The sequence below is a fragment of the Mus caroli genome, chromosome 1, assembly GCF_900094665.2.
Source record: "Mus caroli chromosome 1, CAROLI_EIJ_v1.1, whole genome shotgun sequence".
Taxonomy (NCBI): Eukaryota; Metazoa; Chordata; class Mammalia; order Rodentia; family Muridae; genus Mus; species Mus caroli.
Window position 1 is genome coordinate 163406435 of NC_034570.1, and position 18831 is coordinate 163425265.

The 18831-nt window shown below is 37.2% G+C and overlaps 1 protein-coding gene across 1 annotated transcript; it reads left to right on the forward strand.

Annotated features, from left to right (window-relative positions):
• The first annotated feature begins 16213 nt into the window (after positions 1-16213).
• Positions 16214-17155, forward strand: LOC110302071 (olfactory receptor 10J3-like). Its single transcript, XM_021172845.1, has one exon. The coding sequence runs from the start codon at positions 16214-16216 to the stop codon at positions 17153-17155; it is 942 nt and encodes a 313-aa protein (XP_021028504.1).
• Positions 17156-18831: the final 1676 nt, after the last annotated feature.

Below are 18831 nucleotides of genomic sequence, written 5' to 3' on the forward strand. Positions count from 1 at the left end.
CAGTATATAAAATGGTTAGGTGACAAAAGTTTGTTTCAGAATGGAAAAGTTGTTTAAAATTAAGATTCCAATTATGTGTTTCATCAAAACAGTGTTTAAAGAGGGGAGAATCATGTGATTATTTGATTTGCTACTAACACAGGCTTTAACTTTTTTTTTTCAATATTTGCACTTGAGAAGAACGTGTAGAAAGCTGAGAATAAAACATTCTCTTCAAGCTGATAAACACAGGCAGCAATCCTATAGTCAACATCACACTTGGTGCAAGGTATTAAATGGTTTTCTCCATGATTAAAAAAAAGATAAACATGAGGGCTTTATCTACTTCTCTTCAACATTATATTGAATATTCCAGCCAGCCCAGTAAGTAAAAGAAAATGAAGATTGAGAAGGAAGTAATAAAACCAGACATTTTCTAAAGATTACATTCAGAGAAAAATTCAAAAGATGGTACTGACAAGTTATGAGAATTAAGAGACCTTAGCACGCTTTTCGGCACAAAAGTCATTATGTAAAACTTCCCTGCATCTCTGTATTCAACAAACCTATACCAAATTAAATCTAGAAAATGTATCATTTATCATCATTTCAAAAAATATCAAGTGCTCATGAGTAAAGACTTCTATGGAGAAATTGTCAAAACCTCAATGAAGCATCCTAAAGAAGTTTAAAATAATTGGTTACATGCATGAATTCTAAGACAATACTGTCAGTTTCACCTAGTCCCAGATAGACCTACAGAGTCATTCCAAGTCACTCAAATCTCAAGTTGATTATTTTAATTATGTGTTGGTTGGATTAACAACTAATACAAATATTTATATACAAGATCAAGTCCCAGGAGCATCCAAAGTAAAGGAGAGGATTTATCTTTCACATATCAGTATTTATCATAATGTCAGAATAATTAAGATGGTGTGGTGCTAACACAGGGCAAAAATCAATCATAGCAGGGGAAGAAATTTGAGCACCAAAGGATAATGAATACATATTTGATCATAGATGGGGATTTAAAATTTTCCTTTTAATGCTATTCTCCCTACTCTTTTCCATTTATATATCTCTTTCATATTATATTCTTTACATTTTATTTATTGTTTGATCACTCTAGAAACAAGTAATACAATTATTTGTATTGTCTTTTAAATGAGCTCTTTGATAACAAGGGTCAAACTCATTTAGTTCCAGATCTACAGAACCAATACCAATATTCGATTTTTTTTTTTAGGTTGTTGACAAGTACTTGTTAAATGAACTAGTGAATATTGGAATGTTTTTGACTACTCCCAGTCTGCAGGAAGATACTCATCCTTTTGTTGGATGTCCACAGAAGCTCTGCTTCCCTTACCCAGAAGCAGGACACAGGAATTAAGTAAAAAGCTGGACTTGAGAACTTCAGGGCTATGAGAAGTAGAGCCTAAGACTCCTACCTCTAGGGACATTGCAGGCATATGGAGCATGTAGATAGTTTGGACGCAGTAATGTCTACAGCACTCATAAGTGGAGAAACTGGAAGGCTGCCTGAGAGAATGGGCACAAAGAGATAGTATAGAGAAAAGCAGAGGATGTAAAGGTTGGCTTACCACTTTTCCTTCAGAAGGCACACACAAATGGAGCTTGAGTTGTTTTTCAGTTTCCAGTCCACATTTAGGTAAGCAGCTCCATTTCTAAAAATGATAGGAAAAACATGTATATTTTTTGCCTAAAAGAGCTTCCATTTTACTTCAGGAGAATGGCAGACATGGGAAGAACCGTTTTCAAAATGTACAAAATAGTTCTCCATTATCACAGATATAGCAGAGCTACCTCCAAAGCTCTCTCTTTAAGAGAACACGGCAAGACCAAAGAATCTGCTTATTTTGTTAGGTCTTAGTTGGGATGTTGTCTGTTGATAGTAACATTCAAGGACCTGGTAAGGCTCATATATTTGTAAAAAAAACCTATTAATATCTGAATGAGAAAGGCTCAGGAAGAATAGTCCTCTGCTCCCAGTGTATATAGAATCCTGAGGCAATATATTACATTTCCCTTCAGAGAGAGAGAGAGAGAGAGGGAGAGGAAGAGGGAGAGGGAGAGTGAGAGAGAGACAGAGACAGAGACAGAGAGACAGAGAGAGACAGAGAGACAGAGAAAGTTTTTTTTTTTCTGGAAGGAGCAGCTAGATGCCTAGATTATGTTCCTGAAAGATACAGAATAATTCCCCTGACACAGAAGTAATCATAAAAAAATGAAATCAAGGTAGCATATGGATGGCAAAAAATCATTGAAAGTACAAATTTGGCCCTTCAACTTGAACTGGCTGAAATAGAAACAAACTACAGAAACTAGCATTTATTTAAAATACCTTGTGTAGACAGGATATTTGAATTGCATCTTCAAAATTACTTGAAAATACATAAGTCCATCTTATTCCATTGATGAAAAATTTGAAGCCCAGTGGAATAAACCATTTGCAAAATTCACATATCTACTAATTGACAGGCCAGGTCTGAAGCACAGGCATATCTGAATAGACACGTCAAGTATTTCCTCTGAAGCAAAATCCTACAGGATGAATATGCAAGCAAGGTGCTTGATTTAAAAGAGACTGAGACATTGGCTGTAGGAGAAGTGCCTAACTCTCAGCATCAATGCCTCAAAAGACAGGGAGAGCCCTTAGTAGCAGACTACAACCCTGGCATTATAAAGGTGATCTTATTTACAGTCTTTGCCTTGACTTTCAGCAGATTCTTCCATTATTTAAAACGAAACCTGCAAGAATACTATATTTCACTTTAGGTGTCAAGCAACCATTGTGAAACTTACTGAGAAAGTCTGAAACTTCAATATCAAGAAAACCATCAGAAAGAGAGAGGACTTGGTAGATGAAAACCAGAAAGCTTAAAAATCAATACTCTTCTGCTTTTTATTTTAATTTTTTTTGTTTCAAATACACTTACTTTTAGAAAACTTGGAAAATAGAATTATAGAAAATTCCTTAGGAGCCAGTGTACCTGCAATTGGAAAAGGAAAGACCTGGGATGGGACGTTCCAGGAAACAAGAGTAGAAGAAGTTAGAAATCCTAAGGCAAGCAGATAAGCGTCTCCAGAATGACAGAAGAGATTTCATAAAATACTGACAAATTCCAGGCTAATGCTTTGACTCTCCTATCCTCAGAAAGTCTCTCTGCAGAGAAGAAAACTCTGAAAACCCTATATCTAAGAACGCTCTCTTAGGTTTACCCAGAAAGGAAAACTTGTCTATTAATTCTAGTACTCTAAAGAATTCCCTTGAGAATCATTCCTGGGCACAGAGGGCACCAAAGAACTAATGTGACGCCCTATCTCAGGGGTCTCGTTAGGAATTTGGGCAATTAGTAGAGCGAAAAATCCTTGCTTTTGGTTAGTGATTCAGCAAACACAAAATAAACACACTGAAAAATAACTATCTGTTATTCTATGTCTGAGGATGCTTTCCTCTTTTATTGAATAAACAAATATTATTAAGCATCTACTCATGTGCAAAGCAGTATGTTGGCTGGGGATCATAGCACAATAAAACCAGTAGTAGTGCTTGCTCCTGTAGAGCTATCAAGCAGGAGAACACAACAAGCTGTAGTTAAGCCATTAGTATGTGTGCACATGTTTGAAAAATGAGCATTTTCTGGGCAAGTACAGCCTTTGTACAAACATTTGGTTACAAGACAATGCATTTTTGCCATTAGTATATTATGTTCACTATTTTATACAGAGAGAGCTCTCTCTAAGACACATGGCTTATGAAGTGAACTGTGGGCTGGGTCTTATCTCCTACTGTCTTCTTGACTAGGGGATGGTATTGTTTAAAGTATACACTACCTACCCAGGCAGGCAAATCTCGAAGTAGGAATATCACAATTGTATTACTAGAAGAAAAATAAATGCTAGGAGGAAAAATGTAGGGGGCAGGTTATGCTAGTTTACCACACTGTGCCTTTTAGTGCTTCTCTGAGTTACACAGTTTAAGCTGGAATATTGAAGACATATGTCAGTCAACTAGATGAAGCTAAGGTAGAGGAAGAGAGGATGAATGAACTACTGGATGAGTTAATGTAACTCATTTCACTATGTGAAACACTCCTCATTGTGAGGGAGATTATGAGGAAGAGGTCATGTTGGATGTTGCCCGCCGCTTTTGTTCCCCCTGGTAAGAACACACTCAGGGCAACTGGAATCTTCTGCGGCACAAGCTTTATTGCTTACCCCATCAGGAGCCAGTGGAGAAGAGAGCCAGAGAGAGAGCCAGAGAGAGAGAGATAGAGAGATCCCCTGAATGGCGAAAACCCGTCCCTTTTATGGAGGAATGTCCTCCGCCTCGGACGTGTCGCTCCCTGATTGGCTGCAGCCCATCGGCCGGAGTTGTCGTCACGGGGAAGGCAGAGCACATGGGGTGGGAAACTACCCCAGCGCATGTGCAGATGGTTTGTTTACTACTTAGAACACAGGTGTCAGTGCCATCTTATAATGGCGAATGTGAGGACGGCTCCTTACAATGAAAGAGACAATGAAACTGAAGATGCACAAAGATTTGTACAACTTCAGGCATATTCTGAGCTAGAAAAGCTTCTGCGGAGTGATGGTGCAACCATATATAAATTCACAATTAAAATAGAAGAAAGTGAAGCCAAGACTGGCATTTCAAGCCTTGGAAAGACAATGAAGGATAACAGCTATTGTCCCATGGGAATCTTTTGTAGCCAGAGCTGTGGTGGAAGACACAGTATTAACACTGAATTTTTGAGACCTCAAAAGCTAATCCATTATAGGAATCTTAACACAAATGGTCAAGAGATCTGTTTTTACTCAGCCGTGACCCATGAACCAATTCCAAGAAAGTGATTATTTATATAAAGTGCAGTTTTTTTTGTTTTTTGTTTTAGAAATCTGAAAGAGTTGCAGTGTGAGCCTCTTAGGTCAGCTTAACAAGCCTTATAACTTGTTAACTCATTATATGGAGAATAATAATAGTCTCTTTAAATTCTTAGAGAAGAAATAAGGAATAAAGATATGGCTCTGTCTCCTTGGAACATACTGAAACACATGTAAGTATGGAAAACAGTGCGTTTGCTGTAAGACATTGGTTGTAGAATTATTTACCCTTGACTAATTTCAGAGCCTTCTGTTCTGCAACTCGTTCATAACTGATAGTGTCAGGGCTCACTCAGGAAATTGGTTAAAGTGGTAGATATGTAACACATTGCCACACACTATCTCATTTGACACATTTAGAAATGAGAAAATATACCAGAACATGATTAGGGATAGCTGAACTCACTGTAAAGTGTTTATTGTAGAAACATTAAAGCCAAGATTCCATTTCTTAATGTGACATTTAAGATTCTTCAAGGAGAACTCTGCTTGTTATCTATGGATAAGTGTCAGTTCAGAAGCATTGATCAGTAATATTCTGAAAGTAAGTATATATTTTAAAATCTACCAGGTTGATGGTTCTATGGCTTAGAGCCAGTTAAAGATTCAGAGACAGTTACAAATGATAGAATTGATAAAACTTCTATAGAGAAGAGAAGATCAAACAAAAGTACAAAATGAAATTACATTATAGTAAACAGCTAGTCCAGAAATAGGAGTAGAAATTCACTAAAGGCAAATAACTACCTGAAATTATCTAGAGTTTGAATTTGGAATATTAAGAGTCTGTAAACATTATATCTATGGGAATTCCTTCCATCTGTTATTTAAATTTTTATAAATTCAAATACAATTATCTTTTTTTAAACTTTCTTCTATCCAGCCATGTCTGGGTTACCCCCATTAACTTTTCTCAGATTCATGGCTTCTATTTTTCCTTTATTGTTGTTTCATACATGCATACACACACATATCACATACATACATATACACTTTAACATGATGTTCCTAAATATATAGATACAGTCTGATCTGATTAGGGCATATGGTAATTATATACAGATTGTTTCTAAATATTTATCCTTATACTCACAAATAAATGTAGCTTTCATGCCTCAACAAAGAAACTGCTCTTTGCAGCATATGGGAGCATTACAGAAGACTACAACAGATCAAATGCAGAAAACAAATTTTCTTTTGTTCTCCAAGTCTATCTGATTTACCTGATCCAGCCCCATTTATTCACACGACTAATGCACCTAAGTTTCAGGGAACATCATGGAAGAGGTCTGGAAAGAGTGTAGGAGCCAGAGGAACAGAAATTTTGAAATGGAATTAATTTGCCTAGAAACTATACCTGTGAACCTATACCTGTGAAGTCTGAACAAAGTGGCTGCCTCAAAAGACAACGGTGACAGCAACAGGCGTGCTAATGCATACGGAGCAAATCTCAAGAGACCCCAATTCTAAACAAAAACCCACAGACAACCAAGGAATACTTAGGGTGGGATAAATGGTGTTTTCCAGGAAAGAGTTATACAATACAAAATGGTCAGCCACCAATCTTTTTGCCCACATAGTTCAGGTATAGACTCTTGTTCTTGCTGCTTTGAACTTTCTCTGCCAAATAGTTTTTTGGTGTCAGAGGGAATCCATCTTTATTTCCAGTGGAGACTGAAAAAAATCTGTAGATACACTGGTTCAATGTGGTCCACCTACTTGGGAGTGGTGGAGGGGACCATCGACATCAGTACTCTGAAAAAGCCCCTAATAAGCCACACAAGTTTACCTGGAAGATCTTGAAATAAGATGGGCACAGTTGAGCACACCATGAATCTCTAATTGTGTAGAAACAATAAATGTACAATGGAGAGTTGCAAGAGCCTGAGTAAATCTGAAAGCAAAAGGAAGCTATATGATCTATGTATATGCATAAATGTATGGAACTTTCAAAATACAAAAATATTATTTTATAAAACAAAAGCAAACCATAGAAGCTGAAGAATGAGCTAGAGCATTGCATTCTTGCAACTATCTGCACATAGATTAATTTTAAGATGAACGCTGAAGTATTCCAGGTGTTGGTGTGCAATCTGCCCAAACCATCAACTGACTACTCAACCAAGCAGTCACAGGGAAAATCCTTTTCTTCCAGGCTTACTCAACAAAGATGATGCTTACAAGCAACTAAGAAGATCTCAGAAATATATTATACAGTAACTTCTATTTATAAACCAAAAAGAGTAAATAAATTTAAAGAATATTGAAAATTTAAAATATAAAATAAGTCCAGAGTTGCTTCAACAACTTTAATTAATCATATAATGAAAAGAAAAATCATTTAATAGTTTTATATCTAACATATAACAAATCTTAGAAATGCTTCTTAGAATAACTAGTTCTGAGGGAAACAAGGTAACAAAAGGTGAGCAAGTAGACAAGTTTCCATTTAATTTCCATCACAATTAAGTTAGACGTACAAGGTCCATATAAAAAAATAAGTAAAGAGGTAAACATATTCAAAATTTGTTTTAAACTCTAAAGATATAAAGGCATACTAAATTATAGTCAGGCCATGAAAAGTCAAATGTAGCCATAAATAATAGATGTTGAATGATTTGATGCCCAAGGACAATTGAGCCAAAGGCTTCAGAATTGGTGTAAGGTATAAGATCATCAATGCAGAACTGAAATGTATTTGTTTAAAAATATAAAAATTTTTGCCCCTACCCTAGGTTCCATATTCTGGCCAATAACTCTAGCAGAAGTCCTCTGCTTTACTGGAGGTCACTCTGGCATTAGGGATCCCAGATAAGACACCTTGCAGAGCCTGCTAATACTCCTTAAAGGCCATGCAACAGCATCCAATAGCACTCCACACAATCCAGGACAATATGACAACACCAGAGCCCAGCTATCCTACTACATCAAACCCTGGCTATTCCCACATAGCTGAAGCACAAGAAGATGACTTCAGGTCCAATCTTTTGAAGATGATGCAGGAAATGGATAAATCCCTTAAAGATATACAGGAAACTACAATCAAACTGTTGAAGTAAATGAATAAAACTGTACAAGACTTGAAAGGAGAAATAGAAACAAAAAAATAAATAACAGATGGAGGCAGCCCTGGAGATGGAAAACCTAGGAAAGAGAACAGGAATCACTGATATAAGCATCACCAATGGAATACAAGAGATTGAAGAAAGAATTTCAGACAAAGAATATACAATAGAAGAAATTGATAGTCAATGAAAATATTGAATTAAAAATTTTCCTAAACCAAAACATACAGGAAATCCTGGACAATGTGAAAAGACCAAACTTAAAAATAATAATATTAGAAGGAAGATTTCCTAGCTCAAAGTCTCAGAAAATTTTTTCAACAAAATCAAGGAAGAAAATTTTCCTAACCTAAAGAAAGAGATGCCTATAAACATACAAAAAGCTTACAAAACACCAAATAGATTGGACTTAGAAAAAGTTCCCCTACAACATAATAAAAGTAGCAATTCTACAGAACAAAGGCAGAATGTTAAAAGCTGCAAGGGAAAAGGCCAGGTAACATAAAGGCAGACCTATTAGAATCACACCCAACATCTCAACAGAGATTCTAAAAGTGAGAAGGACCTGGACAAATGCTCACAGATTCTAAGAGACCCCAGATATTAGCCCAAGCTACTATAGCCAGCAAAACTTTCAATCACCACAGATGGAGAAACAAGATAATATATAACAAAAACAAATTTAAACAATATCTATCCACAAATCCAGTCCTATAAAAGACACTAGAAGGAAAACTCCAACTCAGTGAGGTTAACCACACTGAAGAAAACACAAAATAAATAATTTCATACCAGCAAATCCAGAAAAAAGGAAACATACCCACCCACACACACTATCACCACCAACATCAAAACAGTAGAAATCAACAATCTTTAACCATTAATATTCTTAACATGAGTGGATTCAATTCCCTAATAAAAAGACAGAGACTAGCATGATGGAAGCAAACAAAGAATTGATCATCAGCTGTATAGAAGAAACACACCTCAACATCAAAGATAGAAATTACCTCAGAGTAAAGAGCTGGAAAATGATTGCTGAATCAAATGGACCCAAGAAATGATCTGATGTAGCCATCCTAATATCTAAAAAAAAATAGACTTTCAACCAAAATTAATCAAAGGAAATGGGGAAGCACACTTCATATTCATTTAAAAAGAAACCCACTGAAATAATGTCTCTATTCTGAGCATCTATGCCCCACATCCAAGGCAACAATATTTGTAAACAAACAAAAAACAAACAAACAAAACATAACCAAGATTAAATCATACATCGAATCCCACACATCAATAGTCTCTACTCAGGGCAATGGTAACTCCCAGGAATCTATGTGGGTAACCCTAGCTAAAACTCTTAACAATGGAACATATGGTGCCTGCATATATACATTAGAGATATTTCCTGTAACCAGGCAAGACTTCAGTAAAGGGATTAAGATACCAACCCAGCAAGAAAACTTTTGCCCTGGTGCTAGGGTGGAGAGCAGAAATTGTAGAAATGGCCAAACAATGACTGGTCCAGCTTGAGACCAATGCCACAAGAGGGAGTCCACACCTGACAGTGCCTGGAGGCATAAGAGGCCAGGAGCCAGAAGATGGATTGCCCAGGGACATAGAATAGAAACAAATATTACTGGAAAACAATGAAAAATCCAAGTCAATGAAATGATTCCTATTGATATTCTGCTATACTCTGCTATATTGCTGTCTAGCCCAATTGTCACCAGAGAGGCTTCATCAAGCAACTTATGGAAACAAATGCAGAGACCCACAGCCAAAAGATAGGCAAAGCTCAGAGAACCTGAGGGGGAGGAAGAGGTGGAAAAGGGGGAGAAAGGATTGTAGAAGCCAGGGAGAGCAAGAACACAACAAGAAAACCCACCCACAGAATCTCCTAACTTGGAATCACAGATAATTGACAACCAGGGAGACTTCATGGGACTGACCTAAGCCCTTAGCATATATATATATATATGACTCTGTTGCCTTCTGTGGGACCCTTTCATCCTACTGGGTTGCCTCATCTAACCTTAATAGAGGAGATGCATAGTCTTATTGTAAGTGGATATGTCATGCCCCATTCATATCAATAGGAGACATGCTTTGTTTCTGAAGAGAAACTGAGGAGTGGATAGGGGTTGTTGGGAATGGGGGCTAAGAGAAAGGGAGGGAAACTTTACTGTAAAAGGTAATTAAATAAAAATAAAATATAAAAAATTCATTCTAAACAGGAATTGTGAGTCCACCAAATGATTTTAAACTTGCTTTTAGTGTCAGAGCATCAGATATCACCCCTATGTATCCCTGGCAATGGGGATCTTTATTCAAGTTCTACTAAATAACTGTTTATGCTTGCTTCTCAGGATGCATAAGGCCTTCTGTTACCGCTGGAAAAAAAATGGACACTTGACATATCCCTCAAAAGGACCATGGCCTCTCCCTAATGGAAAATTAGCCATTTCACTCACTCCAGAGACTGTTCCTAATAGATCAGCCAGCTCTATTTTCCCATGTGTTTTCCAGTTTAGGTAATAAGCAGTCTCAGTAACCAGGTCTCAAGATAGTACCCACTCTGTAGTTTGTATTTTAATTTTAATTCTATCATTGTCCACTGGGAGAAAAACATGCTGTTTTGGAGAGAGAGATGCTCAGCCATTGGGACAGCAGTTTAGTATTTTACTAAAAATGCCATCCATAGTTACGTCAAACTAGCCCACTGCTTATTTATTCCACCAGGTTGGACTGAAAGTCTTGTAGAACTGATCGTCCTTCCCTTTGATCTCAGATGCAGGAAAGCTGCACCGAGCGTTGTCTCCTTACTTAAATAGATGCCTTTAGGTTTGACATTCTGGGGGAGATGCACAGAGAGTTATCAGCAAAGGAGAGGCAGTGATTAGGCCATAACTCTGAATCTAAGACATTAGTAACTCTATTATAAGAAAACTCACAGACTCTTCTGCATCCTGTAGTTAAGAAATGCATGGATTTAAATGATACTATGAAGAACATTAACAAAACCCTATGAAACATTTTACAATTCAGTAAAATCAGCAGCCTATTATTTCAGGTGCTCACATTTCCAGAGTGGTGGATATGACTCACATCCTCACAGCCTTCTAAAAACCCAAAGGAAGAGAATACCTGGTGAGTCTGACTTCCCTTTGTATTTAGGGCGGGGAGATTCACTGGGGCGTATGTTCCAGACAGCTGAAGTCTGTTAGAGAAGGGGAGGCCATACTCTTTTAGGGGAGAATGTGATTTCTGGGAATTTGGGACTATCGATGAATCATTAAATAAAACAGAAACGAGACGAGAAAAACTCTTCAAGGTTCTTTAAATGTGTTATATTTCAAAGACTATTCAAGAATGCAATCTCCAAGCATGTGAAGACCACCATGGTCATTTCTCTCTCTTCCTACTACTGAGACAAACTTTTATTTGTGATTATTGAACAAAGTGAATTGATGTAGAACTTATTTTGAGGGATAAAATAACATTTGTTTTGGTCTTAGCAACCAAAATTCATAGGAGACATTAAAATTTCAGTAGTGAAAAAAGAGGTCATGAATTTGAAGGGGAGTGATAAGGGGTATGTGAGAGAATTTGGAGGAAGGAAGGAAAGGAAGAAATGGTATATTAAATTATAACCTCAAAAATAAACAAAAAATTAAAATATTCATGAGGCAACAGAGTAACATCTTTCTTTAGGAGAAACTGGAGATATTTTGTTTCCCTGATATTGGACAATGGGTGAGCCTTGGGTTTGCACTTTGTTGATTTTTTGAAGAAGGAAAGGCAACACAAAATTCAAGCTTGCAGACATTTTCTGAGTTTGAATGTTTCTTTCCATGTCTACATTATTGCTTTTTTTCTCTTTCATTTTCCTCCTCATTTGACTTTCCAAGTCACTAATTATATATTCTTACTTTTGTTGGTGCTTTATTTATTAGATATTTTCTTTATTTATATTTCAGATGTTATCCCTTTTCGTAGTTTCCTTGCTAAAAATTTCCTATCTCCTCCCCTCCTTCTCCCCAACCCACCCATTCCCAATTCTTGGTGCTTTTAATGCACCATCCTATCCTATGATCTTTACTGACTATTGTGTCCCCTGGAATCTACCACATATTTGTGCTGGGATTAAGTTTTTAAAGATGTTAATAATTGACAACTGAAAAACAAAATGGTGTAAAATGGAAACAGGAATTCACCAGGTTTTAGGCACAAAGAAGGTTTATTAGTAAATAAAGTGGGATTAGTGTTAGGAGTAACATGTATGAATTTTAGTGTGAAATTTATATATACATATGTACATGGTGTGACTGATTTATCACTAATGGGCTGTAAACTATTAACCTAACAAAGGATCTGAGTGTCACTGAAGAATGTCCCCACATATTTTAACTAGACAGGTTGTTCTGACCCAAAGGAGATGTAAAATAATTGACACCATCATGAAAGCAGATTAAAACAAAACTAATTTTTTTTCACACACTCTACACCTTAGTGAGGATAGCATTTGTGTATACATCTGATTGTTGGACCTTCAGAGAGGGTTTTATTATCATTATTGTGTGTTTGTGTATGCAAGTTGTATGTGAGTATGTGTACAGGTACATGTGCCATAGCATACGTGTCCAGGTCAGATGATAATTTTGTGGTGTAATTTTCTCTTTTTACCATTACATATGGTCAGAGATCTAATTCAGCTAGCAAGATTTTCATGGTTAGTTTATTTATAAATGAGCTCTCTCCTAGGCAGAGAAAAATTTAATTTTTTAACTGCCAAAAAATCCTATGGGCCAATAGAAGAGAAATGATAAAAATTTTAAGTCAAATTTACAAATTTAAATAATTGTTTATAAATCTTTCAACTTTTAACTGAATTCCCCCAGTCTATCATTACCATAATGTATTCTCGCTCATTTTTACAAAGTAAAAAAGGAATATCCACCAATAGAATTCCTATTTTTCAGGGCTTCCTCTATGTAAAATACCAGGTCAGATTTTTCACCTACATTAACCTGGTTAATGTCCATGGCAGCTCTCTGCTATATTACTATAATTAATTTTCAAGTGAATTTGAATATTACGCTTAAAAGTTTAAAGAACAATCTTAGGATTTATGCAGGAGTATTTCATGGGCATATCTTTTGGAAAAGCATGATTGTAGCATTTGGTCAGAAGATATGAGCTTCAATCAACCAAATAAGGAAAATGGGTTTAGAGACAATAGCAACAATACAGAAATTAAACAGACATCAGATGTTGAGTGTTGGTGAGAAAGATGTTACATGTAGGTGGGAAGTAGGAAGAAGGGGGAGTAGAGACAGAAAAGAGATCTTTAGAAAGAATTGTCTTAGAGTGGATGAAAAAAGAAAAGGAAACAAATTTTATTTTGTTTATGTGCATTGGTGTTTTGCCTGTATGTAGGGTTGTATGACGATATCAGATCTTGGAGTTACAGGCAGCTGTGAGCTGCCATATGGGCTGGGGATTGATCCCATGTCCTTTGGAAGAGCATTCAGTGCTCTTAAGCCCAGAGTCATCTCTTCAGATCTCCATTTCTCTAGAGTTTGGTAAAGTGCACAAGATTGGATCTGCCCCAGTAGAGTCTTTGATGCTGAGAACACTTTAGGGAAGACAAAAAGTATAGATGGGCTAGCTCTTTTCTCTCCCAATAATAGCACAGAATGAAGAAATGAAATGAACATAGGCTAGTGGGTATCTCGTGGACTAAATGAATTTTCCCTTTCTGATACTCACCTCTTCCTTGAAAGGATAATGCCAGGCTCATTTATGTTTTTTCCTCCTTGGGGTTAAAATTGAAGAATTCCTATACTGCCTTAAAGGAAGCATGTTTCATGATGTGAGAGGATAGTTGTTTCAGGCTCTCTGGGAAGATAGGCAAGCATATGTGCAGCTTTTTCCATCTTTCATGAAGATAGTGGGTGGTCAATGCCAGAATGACAGAGACAATGAAATCTACGGTGAGGCTCTGTAGGGAATTCATCTTAGGATCTTTGCAGGAAACTTGCTGTTGACTACAGCTAATAGGATGGGAAAAACAATATTTGATGACATTTATCTTTCATTAGGTAAGTGTTCGTTTGATCCCAAAAGTCCTAATTCAAAATGTATTGTAGAAGAAATAACTGTTTGTATTTAATATCTCAACTTACTTTCCCATGACCTACATCCAATTATCCAATAGCCAAGACACTGTGTCTCTTGATTTCTTTAAATGGTTTTATTATAATATTATACAAACAACCAAAACTTGTTTAATTACCTATTAAATTTACCTACTAAATTTGATGTGTTGGATATATGCATGTGACAAATTTGACCATTGAAATTTATTCCTGAAATCATCACCACCACCAAGTAAAGGTATATTTATCACCTTCAAGGATTTTCTTGTGCCTCTTGGTGCTTTTTCTCCAAATTGTTAATAAGGCACTTAACATGAGATCAAAACTTTTTTTGTAAATTTTATTTTTAATTTATGTTTTACACTCCATTTTCCACTCCTGGCTCCAATAAACCCTCCTACTGCTTCACATTCCACACCTCCTCCCCACCCCACCCTGTTTCCATATGCATGCCCCCACCCCCACCCCACCTGACCTCTAAACTCCCTAGGGCCTCCAGGCTCTTGAGGGTTAGGTGCATCATCTCTGAATGAACACAGACCCGGAAGTCCTCTACTGTCTGTGTGTTAGGGGCCTTTTATCAGCTGGTGTATGCCGTCTGGTTGATGGTCCAGGGTTTGAGAGATCTCAGGGGTCCAGATTAATTTGAGACTGCTGGTCCTCCTAGAGGATCACCCTTCTCAGCTTCTTTCAGCCTTCCCTAATTCAACAATAGGGGTCAGCTGCTTCTGTCCATCAATTGGATGCAAATATCTGCATTTGACTCTTTTAGCTACTTGTCGGGTCTTTACAAGGACAGTCAGAATAGATTCCTTTTTGTGAGCACTCCATAGCCTCAGTAATATTGTCAGGCCTTGGGGCCTTCCCTTGAGCTGGAGCCCACTTTGGGTCTTTTGCTGGACCTTCATTTTCTCAGGCTCCTCTCCATTTCCATCCCTATAATTCTTTCAGACAGGAACAATTATGGATCAGAGATATGACTGTGGGATGGGAACCCCATCCCTCACTTGATGTCCTGTCTTCCTGCTGGAGGTGGGCTCGATAAGTTCCCTCTTCCTACTATCGGGCATTTCATCTAAGGTCCTTCCCTTTGAGTTCTGGGAAGTTTCTGCCCTCCCAGGTATCTGGTGATGCAATATCATCAACCATGTGCACTATTCTATAGGGATAATATGAAAACCCAATTCATTTGTAGAACTGAAATATTATAGCACTTGAATTACCACTCCATAATTCCTTGGTATTATATTTTGGTAAATACCATTCATTGCTCTTATCTTTTGACACTTTTAAGAACTTCATATAAATGAAACCATGTACTATAGTTCTTCTGTGAGACACCCATTTAACTTATTCCATCATAACTTACTCTATTATAACACATGTTTACCCATTGTATTGCAGATGCAGTATTCCATTTCTATATGGAGGCCATGATTTCATTTCTCAGGTCTAAGGATATATAAGTTACTTCCCTAAGTTGCTATTCATGCACTGAGACACAGTGAATGCAAATATATGATTCCACCACATAAAAGTTTTGTTTTCGATTCAAGTGTGCAGAAAGACTTTCAGTATCAGTAATCATGAGATGAAGGAAAATCCACAGCACAAAGAGATAGTTGCTAACAGAGAGGTGATGTTACAAACCTCTTATAGAGATATAAGAAGAGTTTGGAGTGGTTTGGACAAATTGGAGATCTTTTATAATGGTGGTGGGAATATAAAATGATTAAATCAGTAGGAAAAAATTCTTAAAATTTAAAGACAGAATTATCAAATCCTTCAGCAACCCAATCTCTGGCTATGTGGTTGATAACTGAAATAAAGTCACTGTCAATTTACCTTGAATTTACTCTGTGTATCATTTATCTTTCTACCCTTAATCCAAGGCTTCCCCTCCAATTTTGAAGACGAGGTTTGGCACAGAGGAAGATAAAACAAGCCACCAATAGTTGAGTCATCCTGATGCTAGGGTCTAAAGCCCTGAATGGTCTGGACGTGCTCTGTACAAAAGGTCTGCTACTGCCTACTCTAATTTGTATTTGACTCATCATAACTTTCTTCCCTTTACCCAGTTCCCTGAAGCCTATACGTGCCTCAATGCCAAAGAAAAACTCCACAGTTGTGGCTGAGTTCCTCTTTGAAGGTTTCTCCAGCTTTGATTGGCAGCACAGACTTGGCTTCTTTATTGTGTTCCTAACGCTGTACCTTCTGACTCTGTCTGGCAACATGATCATTGTAACAATTATTCGTCTGGACCGCCATCTCCATACACCCATGTACTTTTTTCTGAGCATGCTCTCAATCTCTGAGACTTTCTATACCATTGCCATTATTCCACGGATGCTAGCTGGCCTCCTTAATCCTTACCGGGGCATAGATATTCAATGTTGTGCAACCCAGCTCTTCTTTTATCTAACTTTTGGCATCAACAACTGTTTTCTCCTCACAGCAATGGGTTATGACCGCTATGTGGCCATCTGCAATCCTCTAAGGTATTCGGTTATCATGGGTAGGAAGGCCTGTATCCTCTTAGCATCTGGGTCACTGGGAATTGGCCTGAGCATGGCTATAGTCCAAGTTACATCAGTGTTTGGCCTACCATTCTGTGATGAGTTTGTTATTGCCCACTTCTTCTGTGATGTGAGACCCCTGCTGAAACTGTCCTGCACAGATACCACTATCAATGAGATAATCAACTTTATTGTCAGCGTATGTGTCCTTGTGGTACCCATGGGTCTTGTCTTCATCTCCTATGTTGTTATCATCTCTACCATCCTTAAGATTGCCTCAGCTGAAGGCCGGAAGAAGGCCTTTGCCACCTGTGCCTCCCACCTTACTGTGGTCATCATCCACTATGGCTGTGCCTCAATAATCTATCTAAAACCAAAGTCCCAGACTTCCCTGGGGCAAGACAGGCTCATCTCAGTGACTTACACTGTCATCACCCCTCTACTGAACCCAGTGGTATACAGTTTGAGAAACAAAGAGGTCAAAGAGGCTCTACGAAAGGCCATAGGACTTAGGCCTCTTTCCTCTTAATAGGACATTCTTTGAAGCCATTTTCTTTGAAGATATAGGAATGAATGTATATATATTTATTTACATGGACTTGTACATGGAAGTGGGTGGTAGAAAAAATTGCACACCTGTGCTATTCACATTTTAGTGCCTTTATATGCATGCAAGTGACTATATATACCTTAACAGTGTTTTTGGTTATTTACACAAGTGAAGAAAGACTAGCAGGATCCTAAAAGACCTGAATAAATGATTTTGAATACAACTTGACAAAACTTCTTTGCTATAGTCAAAGGTGTCAGTATGTAGCATTTGTGATAAATGAGAAGAAAGAAAAATGTATAGGTTTCTATAAAAAAAACTTCTTTGTATTCTGTTTTTATTAATTGCTAATACAGCATGATAATCAGGGTAACTTCAAAACTCTGGTGATACATCTTCTAAGAAGATGAAACTGCTCTGTTGACCTAGGAATGATGAGTGTATACAGGAAAAGAAAATGTGTCAGCTACAAAGATAGGTGTGGTGTTCACAGTCCTGAGGTTCATAGCTGAGAACACAAACCAGTGATGGAGGTCATGTCAAAAGTTGAACATGTTTAAATCAATTGTGGTTTCCTGTAATGGATTTTGTCTGTTGTAAAGAGATGTTTCCTTGATGAGGGGTGAAGACCAGACTTATATCTGAAGACTTGGAGCTAGGAGCATCCAATGAGATAGAATATGCAATATTTGTCTTTCTGGACCTAGGTTAGTTCACTGGATCTGGTCTTTTGTAGTTTCATACATTTACCTGCAAAGTTCGTGTTTCCATTTTTCTTTACAGAAGAATAATATTCCATAACACACCACATTTTTGCTGTTCATTCATTGTGCATGAAGAACATGCATGCTGTTTCTATTTCCTAAGGAGTATAAATAGAATAGCAATATGGAACTCAGCCCCAAAGGGTACATCTACAAAACATCTTCCACACCTAGGGCTCAGGCAACATTGTAGAAGGAAAAGAAGGACTATAAGATACAGAATTTCAGGGAGTTTGCTATGTCTCATAGTAATGTCAGAAGCTACACATTTAAGGTCTCACCAAAATGAACCTAAACATGTGCTGAAAAAGGACAACACATATAAACATGCCATAGAAGATAGGGAAAGCCTAGGAGACCTGCACAGTATATAAAGAACTACACACAATTAAGCAATGCTGAGAGCTGTAGAAAGCCTTAATCAGGAACGCCAATTGGGTATGCAATCCCAAACGTCAGCCCCAGAAACATATATAGAAGCATATTATACACACTGTGCAGATTATATTTAGAAAAAACTATATGTGTGTGTTAATTATGAATAACAATATATATGTTAATTGCTTTTACCTGAAAATATATTAAAACATACGAGGCCATCTATATAAAAAAGAGCAAGAAGGAGAATATGGGAGGATTTAGAGGCAGGAAGGAAAAGAAGAAATGATATAATAAAATTACAATCACAAAACCATAAGAAAAAAAGGTTTAACATGATCTTTTCTTACTTTTCAACACAGGATTAAAGAGAGGTAGAGGTTGAAAGGAGCCCAGTAAAAGTAGAGTCCATTTTTTAGGGTTAGGGTGAACTTAAACTCTAGAAAAACAGTTGTTACAAATGTAAGCACTTTAATTACAACTTAGGTAATACTTATTAATGAAAAGAAGGCC

Bases quoted from the DNA above. Each gene is read 5' to 3' on its own strand.
- LOC110302071 (XM_021172845.1), top strand. From the start codon at position 16,214: ATGCCAAAGAAAAACTCCACAGTTGTGGCTGAGTTCCTCTTTGAAGGT.